A 21993-nucleotide genomic window follows, 5' to 3' on the forward strand; every position below is an offset into this window, starting at 1 on the left:
GGAGGTGTGTGTCTCTATGCGTGTGATTGATGATTGCATTGTGAATTCATGGCACACAGCAGAATGATTCACCCCATGCAGCAGATGAATGATTCAGTTGACTCTATGCAATTCAAGTACATTTGCACTAAAAATATGTCATATGATGATAAAGCCTTATAAGGATATTAGCTGCATGTCGCTGTGCTGCATGCGTTTCAAGTTAAGCTTCTCTGCCTTAACCCACTGATGCATCAGAGTAAATATGTGGACAAATTGTGTGCACATGCATGAAACAAAATAACGTGTCAGTCGTCACCAGCACTCCCTTTGCAAAGAGACCAAGGTTGGTCATTTTGTTCCTCAAGGACTGTCCTCTACCGACGAGCAGCAGCCTCCCCGAGAGCGACTCGCAGGCTCTGAAGTGAGACACTAAAATGCCTTTTAACAACTGTGTGTGTGTGTGTGTGTGTCTGTGTGTTTATCAGAGTGACGCAGTGGCAGTTGGAGTGCGTCACTGTTCCTGTCAACCCACTGTACTACATGCCACAGACACACACACTCACACACACACACACACACTTGTAGGACCTACTGAGGGAAGAGCCGTTGATAAACACAGTGAATGATGATGTCTTTAAAATACTTCCTGCAGTGAAAGTCAAGTTTTTTCCCTTGTTAACAAGTTCATATGCTTTTTTTTTATACGCTAAAAGATGTATCATGAGCTAAATAGGCAGTTGATACCACTGCTTCCAGTTTTAAACTGCAGTGTATCACTGTCAGTCTCAAAAACTCGGATTGAGACTAGTGGGGTTTTATATGTTACAAACATAAGGAACAAATCCTGCAAGGTCGGGCTTTCTGTGTTGTTTGCTTCCTCAAAATTGGTTTCCATTCAATCATGGATGGTTAAATTACTCCAAGATTACAATTTGTCATTGTATTGTGTGGAGTCGTTTTACGTTGTTTGAGTCATAGGTGAGTAGGGGTGCTCGAGCTGCAAGGGGGAAGATGGGTGATGACTTCATGGATCTGCAAGTTCTAGCAAGGATGCAGCAGTGTAAACATACTTGTAAGCTATTTTAAGGCAGGAATAGGCCATTTCTATGGGAAAAAAACATCTAAATTTGTAACTTTGATGCACAGAGATGAGTTTTTCGGAGGAACTTTTACTAATTCAGATTTATTAGAATTGGTGTAATTAGAAAGTAGCAGGAAGTAGAGTGCTAGGGGTGAAAAAGGTTTTGGGAGCATTTTGATTTACTGTATTCCAACTCCTGTTCTTCTAATCAATCTGCAGTTTTTTGAAATCTTATGCTATTTGACCACAACACTGAATTAAAATATGTTTAAGCAAAAAACAAAGCAAATTTTAGGCACCCAAACATCAGAAAGCTGTGTTCTTTCCTGACGTGACTCGCAGGCATTCAGACCTCGATCCAGTTAAAATCAAGGGATGATGTGACGAAGGCGTCGTGTTTGACCCGAACCCAAGAAATCATGCCCGCTCATCCGCCATGCTCCCCGTAGTTACTTCATTAAATTCCTGCAGGGGGATTTAAAACGGAGATAAAGGAGGTGGAGAGAAAAAAAAAGAGAGAAAGGGAGGAAAGAGAGATTGAGGAACTCCCTGGACTGAAGTGATGGCACAAAAGCGAGAAGGGAAGGAGGAGGGAGGGAGGGATAGATGGATGGGAGGGAGGAATGGGAGGGTATTTTGAAGGAGGATCGTGTGAGAGCCTCATCCCTCGGTCCCATCAGCGTGTCCAAATATGGAGGCTTCTGCTATTGTCAAGCTCCGTTCTCAAGACCCGCCACCGACCAGGGAGAAAACTGGAGGGTAGGGAAAAGGGAAGGAGAGGGGGAAAAAAAGAGGTGTGAGTGGTGGGAGACAGTTTTTAAGTGAAAGACAGATGGCTCAAGGATGAGAAAACAAGACAGCCGAGACGAGACAGAGCCAGTTTTAAAGTGAGGTAGTGCGAGATACAGTGAGATATAAGGTTTGGCAAGACAAAAGAGGAGTTTGGAGGTGAAGGTTAGGGCAACAGTTGAGCAAAGTTGGACAGTTGGAATGCCAAGTCTGTGAAAAAGGAAAAACAAGTTGAAGTCTATTTTTAGGGCTGCAGTTGTTTGTTTTCTGGCTGTTCCAAGCAGCAAGATGAAAGTGAAGAATGAGAGAACAAACTTAGAAGCAGCTCAAAGAAAGAGAGAGGGACGTTAAAGCACCGCCAGCCTTAATTAGTCCTTTTCGGCTTCAATTTTGAAGTCGCGTAGGTATCTTTCTTTTTGTATGTGCTCTCATGTTCAGTTTTTCTGTGTGTGGGACCGGAGAGGAGCCGGCGACCTTTGGGTCACTGGGGATGGTTTTGATCATGTGGTTGGAAGCTGCCGTGGGGTCAAAGATCATTTGTCAGGAAGTGCAGAGTTCGGACTGAGATGGACCTTTGGGGATTGTCTGAAATGTCAGTTTTAGCTTGAAACATTCACCCAGATGCTCCACCAGCAGAACTTCTCATGTGTATGTGGGCAGTTTTGCACATTTTTATGGCACCGTGTATTTCTTAATTCAGCGTCTTGCAGGAATTTGTGTCTGTTTGTGAGTAGGGCAGGTTAGGGAGGGTAACAGTGTGTGTATTAAGGAATGCAAAGCTGTGCAATCATTCAACAATATTTATGAGTGAGTTATTATGTAAGAGCCGGTGTGCAATGTAGGGCATGTTTCAGTAATGTGCTGTAACAGTTCATTTTTTGGTCTGTAATGGCAGAAAAAAGGAGTCAGCTCCAACTAAATGTTTTTTCTAACAGTTGAAATGTAAAATATTTGATATAAAAAAAACAAGAAAAGCAACAAATTAGTGTTTCTTTCTGCATTAGAAAAATGTCTTCATGAGCATTAGAGAGTTGGGGGAGTAATTTTCTGGTGTGTGTGTCTGTGTTGCCATGATGTATACGGCCTTCAAATGTGCATGTGGAATGTGACGACTCAACTACACTTCCTCTCCATTCATCTTTGTATTCGCTGATTGACTGATGGATTTGTGTGTATATATCCTTCATACTTGTCTCATGAATGCAGTGTGCATGTGTTTGAAAGTTGGGGGTATTTTCTCATATTTGAGGATATGAACGGCGAAGGTGATTGCACTTTCTACCTTGCATGAGTCATACACACAGAAAATGGCAGGTTTGTGTTTGGATACACATCTCAGACAGGCAGATGCTGCATACTTCCTGAAAAGAGAGGCTTGTTTGGAAAAATAGTATATGGACTCTATACACAAACATAAAATTAATGTAAAAAAATAATCTAGAGAGGTTTTCTGTGCTAAACTGCACCGATATTTCTATTTTCCTATTGTTTTGCATACTTACAAGCTCTGGAAGTGCTCAATATGAACTGCTAAAGAGATAATAACATTGGAAACAGTTTGTTCTTCTATTGATGACTGTAGTTAATGCCTCATTCACTGAAAGTACGGTTACCAATTGTTTGAAAATGATGTCTCTAATTTTATATAGGTGTTTATCCAGTTAGACACCTGGAAGATTTTAGATTTAAATTACTTACACAGAGCTCAAATGCAATCATTAAATCAGAAAAGAGGAATGGACTGGAGTGGAAATAAAGCCTGCATTCTCTCTTTAATAGCGTATCCCTGATGCAGAGGTCAAAGGTGGTACTTGAAAAAAGTAGCTGTCAGCTTCGGTTTATATTTGTTTGTTGTAAATGTAGTAATTGACTGTGTTTGTGTGGTTAAGCACATCTTCAAGTCCAAATTAGTGTTTTCCCGATGAAGAGCTCTTGGCCTCACTTCACTCTCAATGAATTCAGGATTTGAGGTGTATTTTTTTATCACTAGTGGTAAACTTGTAATGAGGCTTTGTGTGTTTTGTTGCCAACCTACACAGCTTTGTTTCAGCCTTGATTTTAGCAGTCTCTGTTAGAAATGAAAATGCTGGTTGATGCTAATAAACTCTATTTGTCTTCTAACGAAAGTAAGAAAAATGATGAACTGCGAGGAGGTGAGTTAGCATCTGAGCTGAAGAGAGAAATTGATCAAAAACCTAATAGTGATCTAAAAGATAGTATATGTATTGTGTATTGCACAGCTGCAGACTGAAGTCTCTGTAAGAGCAAACAGTAACCTCAGACAGTGGTGGCATATAATGAGCTTCAAAGTTGGATTGAATGTGAGTTAAGGTAAGGGTTATTCTAATCGCTCACAAAAATATGGTTGAATGTGTTGTGTGCGGGCTGTTTTAGTTGGTTTTTCAATAAAGCTTAAAAGGCTTCACAAATTTGGAAATTTGTGCCTGACTTGAAGAAACCTAAACTGGGCCTGAAGAATAGACGAAGAAGAATGTAGATTGAATGGAATCAACTCAGAATAAGTAACTAACACTTGCTTCACTGCACTGCTTCCAGTTTAATTTTATCCATTAAGTTCTAACCTCTCTTACCCTATCGAGATTTAAGCCTTTTGGACATAAAAGTGTTTCAGCGAGTATAAATTGTTTTGTAGCTCTTGCATTATACATCAAATGTAGCTTGATATTATCCTTGTTCTGGCATGGAACAAAATGACTTCTTTTTTTTCCGTTGATGGGTTTTTGGGGGGTGTTGCGTATACAGTACACACTGCATTTTCTTTTGCAGCGATGCATATAAAGAGTGCAAGAAGTCTATAATTTAAATCAGTGTAGATAGCTTATTCCAGAAAAATTAAGCCTCTGAACCCTAGCACCTGCTAATAAAATATCTATAATATGTAGAGTCCCCTATTTTTCCATTGTTGATAACACCTGTGGACAGAGAAATGTTGTACGTGCTTCAATTTTTGTACAATAGACAATCAAATTCAACTGTTGGTCCTGTTGACCATTGAATTGTCACTCATCAGTCAAAACCTGCTGTTTCCATGGAGACACTCACCTCTGAACATTAAGGCTGTTATTAGTGGAGCTGAAGGAGAACAGAGTGGTGTCAGTCAGGGGAAAGGAACAGTCACATACATGCTCACAGACGCACAATATCCACACACAACCACACATGATTCATATGTATATACAGATTACGTTATCTTTTTTACAATAGCAAGCATGACTAACAAGTACAAACTTCAAGATGATACATCCGTCCATCCATTCTCTATACACCACTTTATCCTCACTAGGGTCGCGGGGGTGCTGGAGCCTATCCCAGCTGACTTAGGGTGAAGGCAGGGGACACCCCGGACAGGTCGCCAGTCTGTTGCAGGGCTACATGTACAGACAGACAATCACACTCACATTCACACCAATGGGGAATTTAGAGTAATCAATTAACCTCAGCATATTTTTGGACTGTGGGAGGAAGCCGGAGTGCCCGGAGAAAACTCTCGCATGCACAGGGAGAACATGCAAACTCCATGCAGAAAGATCCCAGGCCCACCTCCTTTATCTCCACTCACTTACGTTGCACTCATGCTATCATATGACATGTTGTTTAGGCTGGCCAGGCACTTCAGTCCTCTAGTGTATGTATTGCTAAACGTACGGGCATATGGCATTTTGGTGTCTTTGTGTGCGTGTACGGTGTAGTAGTAGTAGTAGCTGTCCCCGGATGAACCCTACCTACTCCAGCCAGCTGGCCTGAATAAATCAATAAAGCCCACTGAGCTGCACTGAGACTTTAGAGTGCTGGTGTCAGTTTCTTTCCCAGAATGCTGCCTTTACAGAGCCCGGTAAAGATCAATACACAAAATAACACACACTCACACAAACAAATTAGCTTTATTATCCTGTAGAGCTTGGACAGACACAGAGAAGATACTGTACTTGAGGTAATGTACTGCATCCGGAAGGCAGCAGATACCGTTGCACTCAGACGCACTCTCACATGAACTTACTGTGCACTTTGCTGTCGGAAAACTGCAACTTTCCACTGTCTGTTATGTCAAGCATTTCATCGCCCTCACAATTCAAGGTGTGTTTTAGAGTTTAGAGCAGGTTGTTGATAAAGTTAGAAAGCTGAAATGGAAGTAGACGAGGAATGCGGGTTATGTGAGGCATGCTAAACTCAGTGGCCTTCAGAGTGCTCTGGGACTCTTCCTCCCCCCCCCTCCTTACCATTTCTGTGCCGTTTGCAACTGTCTGTTTTTACTATCTTGCCTGTGTCTCTAACTTGTCAGCATTTTGCCTGTTATGGAGAAGGCATGCTGGAGGAGGAGGGCAGGTCACAAAAAAAGTGTCTCAAGTCAGTATCTGTGTGTATCTCTCGCTACAGTATTTTCTAGCCTTTACAAAAACAAAAACTAGATTATTGCTATATCACAGTTTGAGGTTCTTCAGCAGCTGATCTCAGTCGACTGCAAAAGTAAGACTATTCATGATGTATACAATGACAGAAAAGATGATATACGTACTGGCTCCCTGTCACATTGTCATGGCTTACTGGGGCATCAGAATCGATCAGAGACATTATAAGTGTTATTAACGCCTGCGCCTTTCCTACTATGACAAGTCAAAATGCCTGCTTTGAAAAATGCCGGTGGAACACAGATTGTTAAAATAGGCTCTTTTACCTCTCTTGACTTCTTATGTGATCAGATTTACTGTTTGGTATCTTGACCAGTTTCGTACAGATGTAGGCTTCTTGAGTCAGGAACTTCTTGGCTTTTCATCCATGAACAATGAAAGTACTTTAGTTACTTCTAACACCTTCTGACCTCAGAGGCCTAAATTTTCTCTTCGCTAAGTTTTTTTTTTAAAGCTCCAGCACAGTGATGAATAGCATTTTCCCAAGAGGTGTTCCTTCATTTGTTTATTCACGATCGTTGTGATGAGTGCTGCTTTACATGTCACTGGACAATCTCCTGAAAGATGTGGTGACTACAAAAGGTACAACGTTTTAGCGACAGAATTTGTATGCAATTGGGGATCGAGATGAAAATACATAGATAGTGGAAGGTGAGTTATCAATAGCAATTCACAGCCGTATGTTTTTCTTTTTGCGAAAAGCTTGTGTTCACATCTACTGCCTAGGAGCTAATGGTTGGCACAGCGACAGCGGCAGACCTTTTGGGGACCATTGGAAAAGCTATGCTGTCCTAGGGTCCACAACAAAAGGCTTCAAAGGCCTAAGATAAATTCAAATCATAACTACTCTTATTTATACAGCTAAGAAAGCATTAAAAAAGCTGTGCCTAAACTCCCATCAGTATGTATCTTGCATTGGAGTATATTTGCAGCATGTATTACTGGATAGACCAAATTATTGAAAATTTTGAAAGAAGGTTTCTATTTTACGTCATTAATTCTTGAAATTTCACATCCAGCCAGTTTGAAAAGCTGTACAGCATTTCTTAAGCCTAAAACCTTTTAGTTTGTAGCAGTCGTGCCTCTACAACTGTCTGTTTTGTACCCAGTGTTCCAGTGGAGTACTCATTATCACATTAGATTGGTTTTACACTGACTCACTGCAGAGCGAAGAAAGACAGAGTGGTTCACTACAGAAAAGGAGGACTGAATGAAATAGATGTGTGTGTGTTTGATTCACAAAAAAATGTTTCAAAGTATTTTGTAGGACACAGACCAACTCATGAACACACCCACTCAGCATCAGACTGACGCACATACAGGTCGGATGCTCATCAGTCACACTTCAACAGGCGGACACATAAATGCACAACTTTGCTTTTTTCCCTACAAAATAAAATACACATGTCAGTTGACTTGACATGCAGTTGGGTCCTGAACAGTTTCACTGAATGAATCCTCCCTCTCATCTTAAGAATTTCATACTTTTCTTTGCCGCTCTCATATATGGAGAAAAAATAATTACACACTATGGTATGTGTCAGTGATGTAATTCTTAGGTACTGTGGCAGAGATGTCTGTGAACCTCAATGATCTCATTTCTTAAAAAACAGTTCTTCATGTCATACATTAAGCAAACAGGTTTACTTATGTGGCACCTTATCCTACACAAATATCATAGAAAGTGTTTAACAGGCAAAAGTGTGTGTGTGTGTGTGTGTGTGTATATATATATATATATATATATATATATATATATGATGAAACAGCTGAATGAAATATGTCATAAATCAAAAACAGCACAGACAAGTTGACAAAAGAACACAGCTGTTTGAAACTGATAAATAGAAAAAGAACAAAAACATAATTGAAGAGAAAAAAACTGAAAAACATGTAAAATGCAGTGTATAATAAAATATAAAAACAATAAAAATTAAGTATATGAAAGTGTCATTAAATTTAATGAAAGGATGGACAGTTCAAAGACATTAGATTTCAAAAGTAAAGTGTCAGTGTGTCAGAAAGGAGCTGCATTAACTTTTTTTTTGAAGGATTTTCCAAAGTGCTTCCCTTAGTCTGGGAGTCTTTTTAACATCATTAAATTAGGTTTTTTGTTTCCAGGCCACTGAGTTCACTCACTCGAGAGCTTTTCTAAACCAAATAGACAAACATCTCCACAGTAGGTTGTTTGCATGCACGCTATAATTCATAAATTAAAATAAGTTTATATTAAAGGACAGTTGTGTCTGTCAATAATTAAGGAAACATGAAACAAACTGTTTTACTACTCGATCGGAAGTGATAATCTGGAAAAGACATGACAAAAACCTTTGGGGGAAAAAAACTGGACTGATATTTTTGCTCAGCTTGCATCAATATAATATATTTGTCTGGAATCCAGAATCTCAAACACTCGATCAAACAGTGTTGCAGATACGCTACACGTTGGCCTCAAGTTGTTCTTTGTGAGTATATTGTGCACATCACAAACATAGCTTGAGGCAGCGAGCTCACAGATGCAGCCTGACCACATCTCCTCATTGGCCTGCAGTTGCTCCTCCGCTCATCTCCATGCTAACAAGGTTAGCATCGTTAGCTGTTTGAACAGTGAGGCCAGTTAGCCAGGTTACTGTGTGTCTGGACAGGCTGATAGCAGCTGGCTATGGGCCATGGCTCTAATCCACTGTTTGTGTATTTCCTTGTTGGCTCTACACCCAGTGTGAATAGGCCAGAGCCCTGGGCTGATGTGCAAACATAGTTGGTGAAACACCCAGTATTGCATTACTGCCTGCTTGTGTGTGTGCGTCAACAAAGCATATGTGATGATAGGCAGATAAGGGAATGAGTACTACTAGACATAATCTTTACAAGTGAATTAAATGCATGAAATAAATTCACAAAATGCTCTGAAGGCCAATGGTCATTGTCCAGCTCTTCTATTTTTCCAGTTTGAATCAAAAGTTCACACATTTAGCACTTAGTCTGTACATAAGCGTGTTTTGTAAAAATCAAGAAAGACTGTAGGATGCTATAGTATAAACATATACTATATTTGTCTTTACTTTCAATGTCAGCTTAGTTTAGTGACAAATCAGCTACAGACCCAACTGTCTGAATAAAACCCTGCCAAACTAGATAGGAGCAGTAATGTACTGGTTTACATTTAACATGTCGATCAGTTAGGCTGCAGTTTAAACAGGCTTTATTTTATCTGTTTTGTACACCTGTGACTGATAAAATTCTATCTGAAATCTGTAGACGGCACATGGTGGATACAGAATGGCCAAAAATGCTGCCTGCAGATGCTGCGTTCACTGTAGCCGTTGCCATTAGCAGTTACATCAAGCACGAGGAGTTCAAGGGTAGTTAGGGGATAAAATCAGCTTTCTTTGAGCTTTTAGAGGCATCTGATGCTGGTCACTACAACTTCTGGAGTAACATGTTATTGTTTTGTGTAAATGAATTGCTACGTGCGTTGTGGTGGCTCATCCCGCCTCGTATGTTTTTGTTATTACTGTCAAGAATGATGCATTTCCTGAAGGTCTCAGCATTAACTATCACCACTTTGGTGTCTGTGGATGACAACAAACACACACTGTGTTCTCTGTTTGATCCTGCACCTCTTTTTTTCCCTGTCAAATCAGAACAAGAAAGTGAAAGTAAAAGTCATGATTACAAAGTTCTAAGCAAATCAAACTGTTTTTGCGCTGTCTCAGGGCTAAAGACCTACCTGATCTCAGGGAGGAAGCTGGATCACGATGTGCAGTGTGGCTGTTCTCAAGTTGGACTTCCAGGTGGGGATTTTGTGAGTGTCAGCCAGTTCTCCTGCCCTCAGCCCCACACACCGGACCTCATCCCTGGAGGGGCACAAGCTGAACCCCTGCTGTCCCACCAACCACCAGACAGGACTGGGGTAAGACTAGGGGTAAATAAACTGATGATGATGATTGCATGGAGCTCAAACTATCATTTATACTCTGTGTTTATGATAAAAGACTTCATAAATTACTAAATTACTAGATTGAATGTTTTCTGATTAGAATTTTGCTCTCCAGCCCCTGCAGCATGAAGACAACAGTTGTCATAACCTGTTGACCAATTGTTCTGGCGCTTTTTCTTTTTCAGATTAGGTTGTGTACAACTTTTTTTTTTTTTTTTTTTGCAGTATTCCCACTCCTTTTATTTTGGCTCCAAATGTGTTCATATTCATTTCTGAGTCTTAATTACAGGGAAGATAATGAGAAACTGCATTTCCCTTCAGCTTGTCCTTCAAGCTGGACTAAACTAAACTGTCAGCACACAAGTATTTATGACTCAATTAGTCATATCTACTTGAAATATGGTGTTGTTATAGCACAAACTGCCTCGGTACATGTTTCAATTTGTCAACCTCTCTCTCGTTGCTCTCCTGTTCTCTCTGCAGCCTCCCTGTGTCTTCCAAAGTGTGGTCTTGTCATCGGTGGGAGAGCAGGGTGATGATGTGGCTGTGCTGAACGGCTGCCAAGACGAACACAAGACCGCCAGTGCCAAGGTACACTGCACATGCATGAACAGTGACAGCAGCAGTGCACTTCTCAAGCACCCCTTTAAGCATTTGTCACTTAAGCTACTTAAAGAGTCATGGCCTTTGTCCCTCTTTGTCTGTGTCTTCTTCTTCACCTCCTTATCTCCTCTTTTTACAGTTCATCCCAGGTCACAGTCCCCGAGCAGCCAACGGCCTCCTGAGTCCTCCGCTGGAGGACCCAGTTCGGGCCAGCCAAAGTTCACTGTGTGACATGCTCCAGGAGAAAGAGAAGAAGACCAGCACAAGCACAGGAACTGGCACCAGTCTTGGCATGGCTGGAGGCCCGGGGGCGACAGGTACGGGCATGGATCACTCCGCCCTGATCCAACTGCGTGCCAAGAATTTCCGACAGAAAAGCGACGCCCACTTTGTGGATGTTATCAGGGAGGACAGGTAAGAAACGAGGTTAAAGGTGGAATTTATGAGCTGATAATATCACTCAAGTCATGGCTGACTGAGCATGACTTAGTGACAGAGTGCTCAGTTATAAAGGGATCCATTTGGTCATTAGTGAGATGTTATGTTCTCACAATTTCTTAATCAGCAAGCTTCCATTTTATGAATAAAAGTTTATATTCAGGATGTGACTCTATCTAATAGATATTTTTTAAACTATTTAGCATGTTCAGAATTCACATCCACACTTGGTGATGGGTCACTAGTGCATCGCAGGGATTATATATATCAATAAACTAAATGTTTTTGGCGAGAAACATAGAGACAAACATGCAAACTCCATGCGGAAAATCCTCAGGATGCTCTTAAAAATATAATTTTCCGCACTCATTTTCGTATGATAACGCCAATGCAGAAGCCAGACTTTAGAAAGCGTTATCAGACTCATAGCATGCTTTCTCCGGCCTGAATGTCGATTTAATTCTGTTTTACACACTTTGATTCTTATATGTAATACTTGATTAACAAAATAAATTCCAATATTACCTTTTCAGCCATGATTACATGTTTTACTAATTTTTCCTTTTTTTCTGTCTGCTCCCCAGTCTGATGAAGGACTACTTTTTCAAGCCACCCATTAACAAGATCAGCCTTAACTTTCTAGAGAGACCTCTGGAGAAGGCCTATCGCACTAGCTACAAGGAGGAGGTACATACAGATACAGAAACACACTCTTTCTTCTGTATTGGTATACTGATGAGAACCCTGCATTGACTTGTTTCATTACCCTACCTGTGATTCTAATATTTGTCTCATATTTCTCTAACCTGAAGATCGATCTGGCATAAGAGAAAACTGGTGAAATGTGACTTTTCCCCATATGAATGTGTAGTACATGGATGGGAAAAATGACCAGAAACTAAATTGCACTCAAACATTTTACCCAAAAGGGAGATGATAAACAGCAGTGTTATGATACATCTGTTGAATTTTGGACAGTTTTTTTCTCTGTACACTCCCTTGTTTCTGTAATTTTGTGCCACACACTCAGGACCTGTTCCAGTTGGCCTGCATTGACCTCACAGTCTTGCAGCCCCCTGCTGTTAAGCAAGTGTTACTACAGTGCTAAAAAAATAAAAATAAATAAAAGGGAAAAACACTTCATCTTCATTTCGTGCATTTTTGCAACAAGTTTGTATGTGGTTTGGACTTTTTGGCTAAGCTGTGAATATTTAACTATTGTTGGTATATTTATTCAACAGTTGTTATTAAAAAAAGGCACTTTTTTTTTACTGTGCACTGAGACTATCAAAACAAATCTACTCAATAATGAGGCTGATGTCCTGAAATTGTCCTTTACATTTTCTTGAGTGATCACGCAAAACGACACTGATAAGGAGCTTACAGTGAACGGATCTGATTTTCTCCTCCTCCTATTATCATCACACCTTATCATTGGTTCTTATCCTTCTTTTTGGGGATGAAAATATTTATGTATTTTTTTTTTTTTTTACAAACAAAGATAAAATATTTCATTTTAAGATCATGTTTGATACACTCACCCTTCATAGCTGTAGCTTGTCATAATAACACTGGCAAAGAAATTCTCTTATAGTGCACATTACATACATATTGTGTGTCTGTATTTAACATTTATATTACTCAACATTAACCCTGTTTATAATTTGAACTGTTCTGTATTTTCCAAAGCCTTTAGAGAAACATGGTGGTAAAACATTTATGAATGTGCAGTGAGAGTTGCAGGTGTGGTTTTGGGAAAATCAGCTTCATATTCCTCTTCTTCTCCAGGTGAAAAACCAGGTTCAGGTGCAGACATTTGCAAGCTCCACCTTCAGCTCCTTCCTGGATGTTCTCCTCAGCTGTTTTGTCTTCTTAGCGCTGACTCTGGCCTGCTTCCTCCCACCCCTGGTGAGCCCAGCCACTGTGGGCTCTCCGGCTCCTGCTGCCCTGGCCCTGGCTCCCCTGGCCGGTCTGCTGGAGCTGGCCTCCCTGGTGCTCTCCATACGGTGAGCAGGTTTGGGCAGATGGACTGTATGTTTGTGGTTGTGCTTTTGTGCGAGTGTGCACACATTTCATATCAAAAATGTTTCAACCAAAATGCTCAGAATGACACTTTTGTAGCACAATATTTACATTATTCTAAACTTTGATAAGTCACTGAAGCAAATGATAGGGATTTAGCATTTTTTCATTAGATAGAAAAGCATCTGAATATGCTGTTTATGCTGTTGCTCACTACTGTGCCATCGAGGCAGTCAATTTGAATAATTGTCTATGTTTCTCGGGCTTCTGTGGCACAAGATTTAAAACCACGGACAGACCAACATGCAGCACTGTAACTCTCCACTGAAACCAGCACACATTATTTTATATTTTCTTTGGCCTCTCCCCCACAATGGATTAATTTCCCTGCTCAGATTCAACTGGCTTGTGTACATTTTTTTTTATACTGGCTCAGAAACTGGCTTAATAACGTAGTGGTACCAGGTATGTATCAGACCTGAAAAAATAGAAACTTTTCTCTTTGGATTTTCCAGTTATCCAAAGTGCTAAACATGTGTTTCATCTAGTTTGTGCTGTGTTTTATGAGTGTGCGCTGAGAGTATTTAAAAATGAATTAATTTTCACTCTATTGCCTTGCATAAATGGGTAATAAATCTTCATCTTATTGCTGGGAGTTGGACAGCATTGTTGTTTTAATAATGTGTCTTAATTAAGGAGTAATGAGACTGTGCTGCAGCTTTTCCCCTGACTGAGTGGAAAGAGGTAGGAGGAAGGGGGAACAGCTGAAGAGAAAATAAGAGTTTTTTATTCAACACACATCCCTAGTATTCCTCTCCTAATACTTTGTCCTCTTTTCCTCTCCTGCAGCATGGCCTTCTACTTGGAGGAGGTGATGAACTGCACTCGCTCCCTGCTCCTGGTGGTCTCTGGCTGGATCTCTCGTCATGTGATTGGGGCCGTGTTGGTCTCCCTTCCTGCCATCTCCGTCTTGTCCCATCTCACTTGCAGCGTCCACTTGCCCCTCCAGGTAAATGTGCATTTGATGACAGAGATTCAACTAGAGTAGATTTGGAGCTCACAATTTAAACAGTCACAGTGTTAAAAGACAGATCTGTTTTTAAATCAAGGTGTAAACATTTGCTAATAACCTCAAAATCCAACCATTCTTCCATCTATTATCTATACACCACCTAATCCTCATTAGGGTCGCTGGGGGGGCGAAGGCAGGGGACATCCTGGACAGGTCATCTGGAATCGTGGGGCTACATACAGAGACAAACAGGCACACTCACATTCACACCTATAGGCCATTTAGAATTATCACTTAACCTCAGAATTTTTTTTGGAATGTGTGAGGACATCAGAATACCCGGAGAAAACCCACATGCACAGGGAGAACATGCAAACTCCATGCAAACCGATCCAAAGGCCAGACTGGAACAAGAACCGGGGATTTTCCAGCTGAAAGGCGACGGTGCTAACTGCCAAGCCACTGTGTAGCCCTAACCTCAAAATATGTGACACATTTGGTACCCCTATCTAAAGGTGCAAAAAGATAGGCTTAGTAAGTGTAAACGCATTACACTTGCTGCAGTACAGATGTGGATGTCACTGCTATTTAGAAACCTGTTTATTTCATAGTTGATTTGCAGGCTGAGAATGACTCCCTTGTTTTTCTCTTTCAGAATATTTCCTTATCGTAAATCAGAGATTTGACTGTAAAGTAGAGAATTATGGCAACCCTCCTTTCAACGAACCACGAATGGCAGGTTTTCGAACAAGTTTCACCTCACAGTGACGGCAGGGCTGCAGAACTGATTAAATACAAGTCAGAATCAGGATTCTGGCAAATGAAATGCTCGACTATGGTTAATATTTACAGTCATAGGCCACTTAGATAAAATCACTTTGCCCCAAATGGGGTAAATTAAAATGTGTTAATTAACTTTTTTCAATGTAATATTTGACCAGAGACTAGAGGCTTCTCTGTGCCCAGCTAGATTCCCTTACAGCCTACAAGTGACATGTTTTAGAGAGCGTCATTGAATTGTAGCATCTGTCAGTAAGAAGAGGTTTTGGGTAAAATTTGATCTGTATTTTGCCTGTAGAAGATACTATGAATTTGGGTGGAGATTATTTTTATTTTGAAGCAGAATTCTACATTTGCTTTGTAAAGTTAAATGGAAAAGTCCAATCAATATATTTAGTGGCTTGAATCAATGAATAACTATCATAAACAATCTGAAAATTGATCAAAAATAATCAGGATTACTTTTTTGGCCATAACTGTGGCGTGATAAATGTGGTTGACAAAGACAGATTGGTGCTTGTTGATGACAGCAGATGGACATTCTTTAAAGAATCATGCAGCTTCTGGAGTATAGGGTTGATCAACAATAGAAAATTGGATCTAACCTAAACACACTAATTACTCCTGCTGCTGCAGCTGATTTATTGCTCCTGCTGTGAAACTGCTGCACCTCTGCTGTTACAAAGACCACTGCTAATTGTGTTAGAGGCAATATTTGCATTTTCAAGCTGCTATGGTTTGCCGTCACTGATGTCTTGAAGCCAACGTAAGCAGAGGCAAGTTTGACATCTTTCCCGCTCTGGTCTGAAGCCCCAGATTCATTAGCTGGCATTAGCCCTGATAGGAACTGTAGCGGGAAAAGAGCTGAGAGGCTTCAGGAGACTTTGCTTGTGGACCTTGGCACCTGAAATGTTGACATTTCTTCTTTTCTGAATCCTGCATGTGAGAAGATTGAGAACAACCACACTTTGCAGCATTTTGTGCTGTTTTGAGTCAAGGCCACATCCAGCTCTGTATGAGTTTGACTCTGCAGCTTTGAGCCAACGGCTGCTTGCAAGATGTGAGGTGTTTTGATGTCTTGCTTTTCGACACCCGATTTCTCGATCCAATCCTCTCCCACCCTGCTCTGTCTCTTTCCTCAGCTCTCTCCATCTCTTCAGGGGCTTTGCAGATCAAAGCGGTAGTCTCAGGGAGAGTTGTTAATTAGACATGCAATTTTCTGGACTTTAATGCCTTTGAAGATATTAAGACCCAATAACAGTGCTAGAGGGGGGGCATGGCAGGCAGAGAGGGAGGACATGTGTACGGATGAGAGGGAAAAAGATGTTATCCTGTCAGTGTAATCATTAACAACCTGTGAATGTCACCAAATTACCACTGCTGTCTGCATGTGTTTACACAAATGGAACACTGCGTATAACTGAGAGGCTGTGCCAGCCTGCTTTAGACCAAATTCTCTTTTCTGACCTTGAAAAACCTTTCCTTACATTTGATTTGATTTGCAGTTAGCATGTAGATTTTGGATAGCATTTGAATTGACTGTAGAGGACGGGAATTCCAAAAATGATATCATACTGGATGTTAACGACGTCTCGTCACGAGGGAAATAAAAAATAAGAATAAGTTGGAAAGACACCAAAGCAAGACAAAACAGAGAAAAAAACAAGATGACATTTGTCTTTTGATGTCTGCATTTTGTTAATTCTATGGTGCTAAACTGTAAGTTGCTAATGTTAAAAATATTCAGGTTAAGAAATGAGCACTGAGACCAAGATGTGCTCTGAGAATGCCAAAAAAAAATCACAGAATTTTCTCTCTTTGGTCATAGAACCGTTCACAAAATCATTTTTAGGTCAGATTGAAGTCAGACACTCAAAAATAGGTGTTACTGAATCGGCTGTTTAATTTACACTTCTCTGAAAGTTTTGGAGCTGGTCAAATAATCTATTCACAGTTAAAATGTTGCAAAAAAAAATTCATAGAAACTGCTTTCTGTTCCGTTTATCTTGTCATACTTGCACTAAGCTTACAATCCTGCTGTCATGATTTCTTCTTTGTAATTCACAATAAATACAATGACAATGACTGGAAACACATTAATAAGTACCATTATTAGTGGACAGTTGTCATAAGAAAGTCACATTTCACACATCTTGAATCCAAATCGAGGTGAACCAAAAAACTATAAGTGAAGCTGGAACATGAAATAATGAACCAGAACTGGTCCAGAAATAGAAACTAAAACTGTATGTGCACTCACTGAACTAACGTAAATTAAACCTTAATGGGTGGTTAAGGTCTTAAATGTAACCCAGACTGCTTTTTGGGTATTTGTAACCTGTTTGTAACCTCCATATTTTAGGTAGCATGTTGTAATATTGTTAGCATGCAAAGGGACAGGCAAAAAGAAATGCAGAGAAAAACATGTACTGTGTAAGAAAAAAAATGGAATGTTTCTGGAAATGACAAGTAGCACTTACTGTAAGTCAGATCACTTTAAAGAGTTAAATGCTATTCAGCTGCCACCAACAAAGTGATTTGTTCACTTCTGCTGTATGCTGATTTTACACCGTTTATCAATATTCCTCGACTACGTGTCAAAAGTCCACTTATTGTGGCTTATCAGTGTTTTTTTTTCTTTTTTTTACAGCAGATACAACAATTGGACATGTGAAGGAAGCTTTGATTTATTGTTTTTGATTAGAGCTTAAAGAGAGCCTTACCCATTGTTCTGTTTGTGGCTTCATCAAGTCACTTCCGTGATTCTTTTTTTCTCCTCCAGGTGACCATGTTCCTGTGCTGTGCCACCATCCTGGCCATCATCCAGTACTGCAACTTCTGTCAGCTCAGTTTTTGGATGCGCTCAGTCCTGGCCACTGCTACAGGAGTCGCTTTGCTGCTGTTGCTCTACAGTCCCTTGCACAGGTACAAGTGAACACTTACCTACACACACACACACACACACACACACACACACACACACACACACACACACATGTTTGTACTTCTATCTTAGTGAGGACATCCATAGGCGTAATGCATTTCCTAGAGCCTTACCCTAACCTTAACCATCACAACTGATTGCCTAAACTTAATCCTTACCCTAACCTTAACCAAACCTCAATTCATACCTGTTCTCTAAAAACAAGTCTTCACCCTCAAACATGGCTGTTTCAAAGTGAGGACCGGCCAAAATGTCCTCACTTTGTAAAAATGTCCTCACTTTGATAGTTAAATGCAGAAAATGGTACTCACCATGTAGCAAGTACAAGAACACACACACACACACACACACACAAACACACACACACACACACACACACACATACATATACATATATATATATGTGAATATCAACAAATGGTGATCATCATTTACGAATCACTCAAGTGTCTAAGAAACCAATGTATCCCCGAATATTAGTTTTATAAGCAGCTCATACAGAAAAGGTAAGAATTACGAACACAATGTGAAAAACACAAATTTGCATTTTCCTGTAATTGTAGATTTTACACCCCTTGCTGCTGATTCCAATTAATCATGTCAATTTTATACATGAATTTATTGTTCCTAAACAATCTGAATCCCAAATAGCTTATGAACTTGTTTTATTTGCTCCTGTTACATTTTTACTCACTGTTAACTAATTTCTCACTGCAATATAAAATCCTGCTCCTCTATGGAAACAGCACAACCATGGCTAGAAGTTAGAACTATAAACTGTCTTCTATGCAGTCTAAAAAATTGCCATAAATCATTTTGAAAGAAGAAAAACATGAAAGTTTCATTTCTTTGATTGTTTTTCCTTTTCAAAAACAGAAAAAAAAAACTAAAATCAGCATGTTTAATGTTTTTCCAAGTGCTTACACGTGTTACCAGTAGTGGGGAAAAAATGTGCCTCTACATACAATACTGTATTTTACTGCTTTTGTTTTTTTCATGCTTGTCTCTCTGAAAGCACAGCCTGCAGTTCAACCACGTTTGGCCAAAAAAAGTCCCTGACTGTTTGCCATGACTGTTTGTTTCAGTCAGGTCGCTCATTCCTTTTCAGCAGTGATGTGGAGTGCAGAATTTTTAATTTTTACGGAATCTAGTTCGGGAAAATTATTTATTTTTGCCATTTTTTAAATTGGTACGTAGAATTAAGTGATTTTGATAAAATATCACAATTTTAAGCTTGGGTTTAGTTAATTTATCTTGACAAAAACTGAAATTCACATATGATAAGCTCAAGAACTGTCTCAAAGGTGTAAATGTGATGATTCTTACCGCTTTTACAGTGTCCTGCTCTGATCAATGGTGCAATTTTGACAATTTTGAAAAAATACCACACCTTTCAAATCCACCATTGGGTTTTGGGTTTCAGAGGATTAAATAATTTAGCCACTTAGCTTCATGGTACATACATTTACCTGTTTCCAAGGCTATAAAAAAGATAATCTGATCTGTATACATATGCATCCTGTGTGGTCTCTTGTGTGCGTATTGTGTGTCTGTGTGCATGTATGTGACTGTTCCGTTCCCCTGACTGACACCGCTCTATTCTCTTTCAGCTCCACTAATAACAGCCTTCCAGTTCATGGGTGAGTGTCTCCGCTGGAAACAGCGGGTTTTGATCGATGAGTGACAATTCGAGGGTCAACAGGAGCAACAGCTCTCCTTTATGTTTTTCATAACTGCAGCCCTCTCTGGCTTTTACTCAGTCTCACACTTTCCTGCTCCTTATGCTTCCATCCATTTCTCTCTCCTCCTGCGTCTCTGCCTGTGAGTGTGCAGCAGTAGTAATGACTGCTAAATGCCACTAGTGGTGGAAATGACTCATACAGCCCATGCTGGCTTGATTTTTGCATTACAGCCACAACTGAGCTTGAATCAAGTACACAAGTGAAGAGAAGTAGACTGTTTATTCCGTTTCTTCTTTCTTTGATAGTTTCTTCTCGTGGCATTTAGGATTCAGCTCCTGTCATTAGATCCAGTCAGTTGTTCCCAAATGCCCTTTTTATTGTCATTGTATTGAGTGAATTCAAAAACCAAACCAAGACTGCCAAATTCTCCGTGTTTTTTCCATTCAGTGATGTATGAGTGAGGCTGCAGCCTTGGTGCCTGAAATCTGTAACACAGTTAGCACATCAGTAGCATGTTTTCAGAATAAAAATGGCTAAAATCATAGAAAATGTTACGTCGGAACAATGCCATTAAAGTCTCAATCAAGCAAGCTCTTTCTGGAGAGGGGGGAATTAAGAATATATGCACTCAGTTTTCTTTGTATTCGTGTGCTTGTTGCGAATGATTCGCCTAACTCCTTCCACCCTGGAGGTCCTTGTCTTTAGAGTAATCTCTATTTGTTGTAAAAATGTAGCTGGTGCCGTTTTTTGTTTTTTTTTGAAGAATGGCACGTGCCCTGAACGCCTGAAATTCAAATAACTGAAGTGGATAATGTAGCATTTCTTGTGCTTCTTGTCTGTTCCCTTAAATCTGGTAGAGCTGCAGATTTTTTGGACAGTTTCAATAACATCAGTCTGACAGTCTTGATTAGGTGGAGATAAAAATGCCAGTTTTTGCTGGATATTTTCAGATCTCACTGGTGACGAGTGCTAAGTCTTCCTTTCTTTAATTTTTGTAGAGCTTTCATACATGCTAGCAGCCATTACTGCATAGGGTTTGTGGGGTTATAATAGACTTTCATTTATTACTTTCATCTTCAGATCAAAAATTAAATGATAGAACAAACTGATTTTTCATATACTTCATTTAAAAGAAGAAAATGGCATATGAAATACACAGAATTTGGCTTTGAATGAGAGAAGACTGAATTAGTAGTCTGCATTCCAAGAGTTTCTTTGTGGGTAGAATAATGTAATTTTATCCCTCATCTGCTTTGACTTCAGTCAGATTTCCCACATCTACCACAACATCTTTTGACAACAACCTCAGAGTAAACATGTTGTTTTGAACCGAAGATGGACACGTGACAAGTGTAGCTAAACAGTCAAATATTTGTATTCACTGAGTGTAATTTATTTAGGCCTGTGTAGGTAGAAAGGCATGCTCTGTGATGAATCTAAACATTGAAGTACAAGTCTAGAATTACACTCTTGCTAATTGGGACTGACTAAGAAAATCTTGCAAATAAACTTTATCAAGGCTGTACTTGATTAAAATTTTCTTATGATGGCAGGTCGTCTGGATTTAGCATAGAAATTGAAACAAATTACAAGGTAAAAGTTTTTTTTCCCCTGTTAACAAGGTGCTGTGCTGAGGATTCACTAAGAAGTTTCTATCTCATAGCCTCTCTTTGCCTCTCTTGCAATCATTTTCCTCCACATTTCTCTGATTCCAGTCTAATTCTTTCTTTATTTTCTCCCTCAGACTGAACGTCTCCACATCAAATGATGGTGCTTCAGAATCGGGGCCTGATCCCCCCCAGCGAATTTTTGACCTTTTGGTCCCAGAGGCCATCCTGGCCTTCTTCTTGCTTCTCCTCCTGGTCTGGTTCCTCAACCGTGAGTTTGAGGTCAGCTACCGTCTGCATTACCATGGCAACGTGGAGGCTGACAAGCACCGCTCCAAGATACAGACGATGCGAGATCAGGCCGAGTGGTTACTGGGCAACATCATCCCCATCCATGTCGCTGACCAGCTCAAGGTTTTTGTTGCTGTTGAATCGAGACTATCAGACTTATCAGAGCCATTGTCAATAAGTAGAAATCAGATCATATTTTTTTAAAAAATTCAACAATGCAGTCTTCTTAGTAGTAGCAGATAAAAGATGAAAATCTAAACCACTGCATAATTGTTCCACACAGACGTGTAGTTTTGATGAGCAAACAAAAACTAATCTCAAGTTTCTTGATTCAATAGTTTCTATTTTTCGATTTTCAATAAATTTGCAAATATTCTAAAAAAAATTTGTGACTG

The 21993-nt window shown here is 39.9% G+C and overlaps 1 protein-coding gene across 1 annotated transcript in view; it reads left to right on the forward strand.

Annotated features, from left to right (window-relative positions):
* Window positions 1-21993, forward strand: part of adcy9 (adenylate cyclase 9) — a 46784-nt gene that overhangs the window by 19084 nt on the left and 5707 nt on the right. Inside the window, exons 2-10 of the mRNA XM_022189445.2 lie at window positions 9996-10192; window positions 10703-10810; window positions 10962-11236; window positions 11845-11947; window positions 13049-13266; window positions 14132-14291; window positions 17857-17999; window positions 19629-19658; window positions 21445-21721. Of these exons, the coding sequence (XP_022045137.1) occupies window positions 9996-10192; window positions 10703-10810; window positions 10962-11236; window positions 11845-11947; window positions 13049-13266; window positions 14132-14291; window positions 17857-17999; window positions 19629-19658; window positions 21445-21721 (1511 nt within the window). The remainder of the gene's footprint in view (window positions 1-9995; window positions 10193-10702; window positions 10811-10961; window positions 11237-11844; window positions 11948-13048; window positions 13267-14131; window positions 14292-17856; window positions 18000-19628; window positions 19659-21444; window positions 21722-21993) is intronic.

Source organism: Acanthochromis polyacanthus, chromosome 3 (assembly GCF_021347895.1).
Source record: "Acanthochromis polyacanthus isolate Apoly-LR-REF ecotype Palm Island chromosome 3, KAUST_Apoly_ChrSc, whole genome shotgun sequence".
In the NCBI taxonomy this organism is placed as follows: domain Eukaryota; kingdom Metazoa; phylum Chordata; class Actinopteri; family Pomacentridae; genus Acanthochromis; species Acanthochromis polyacanthus.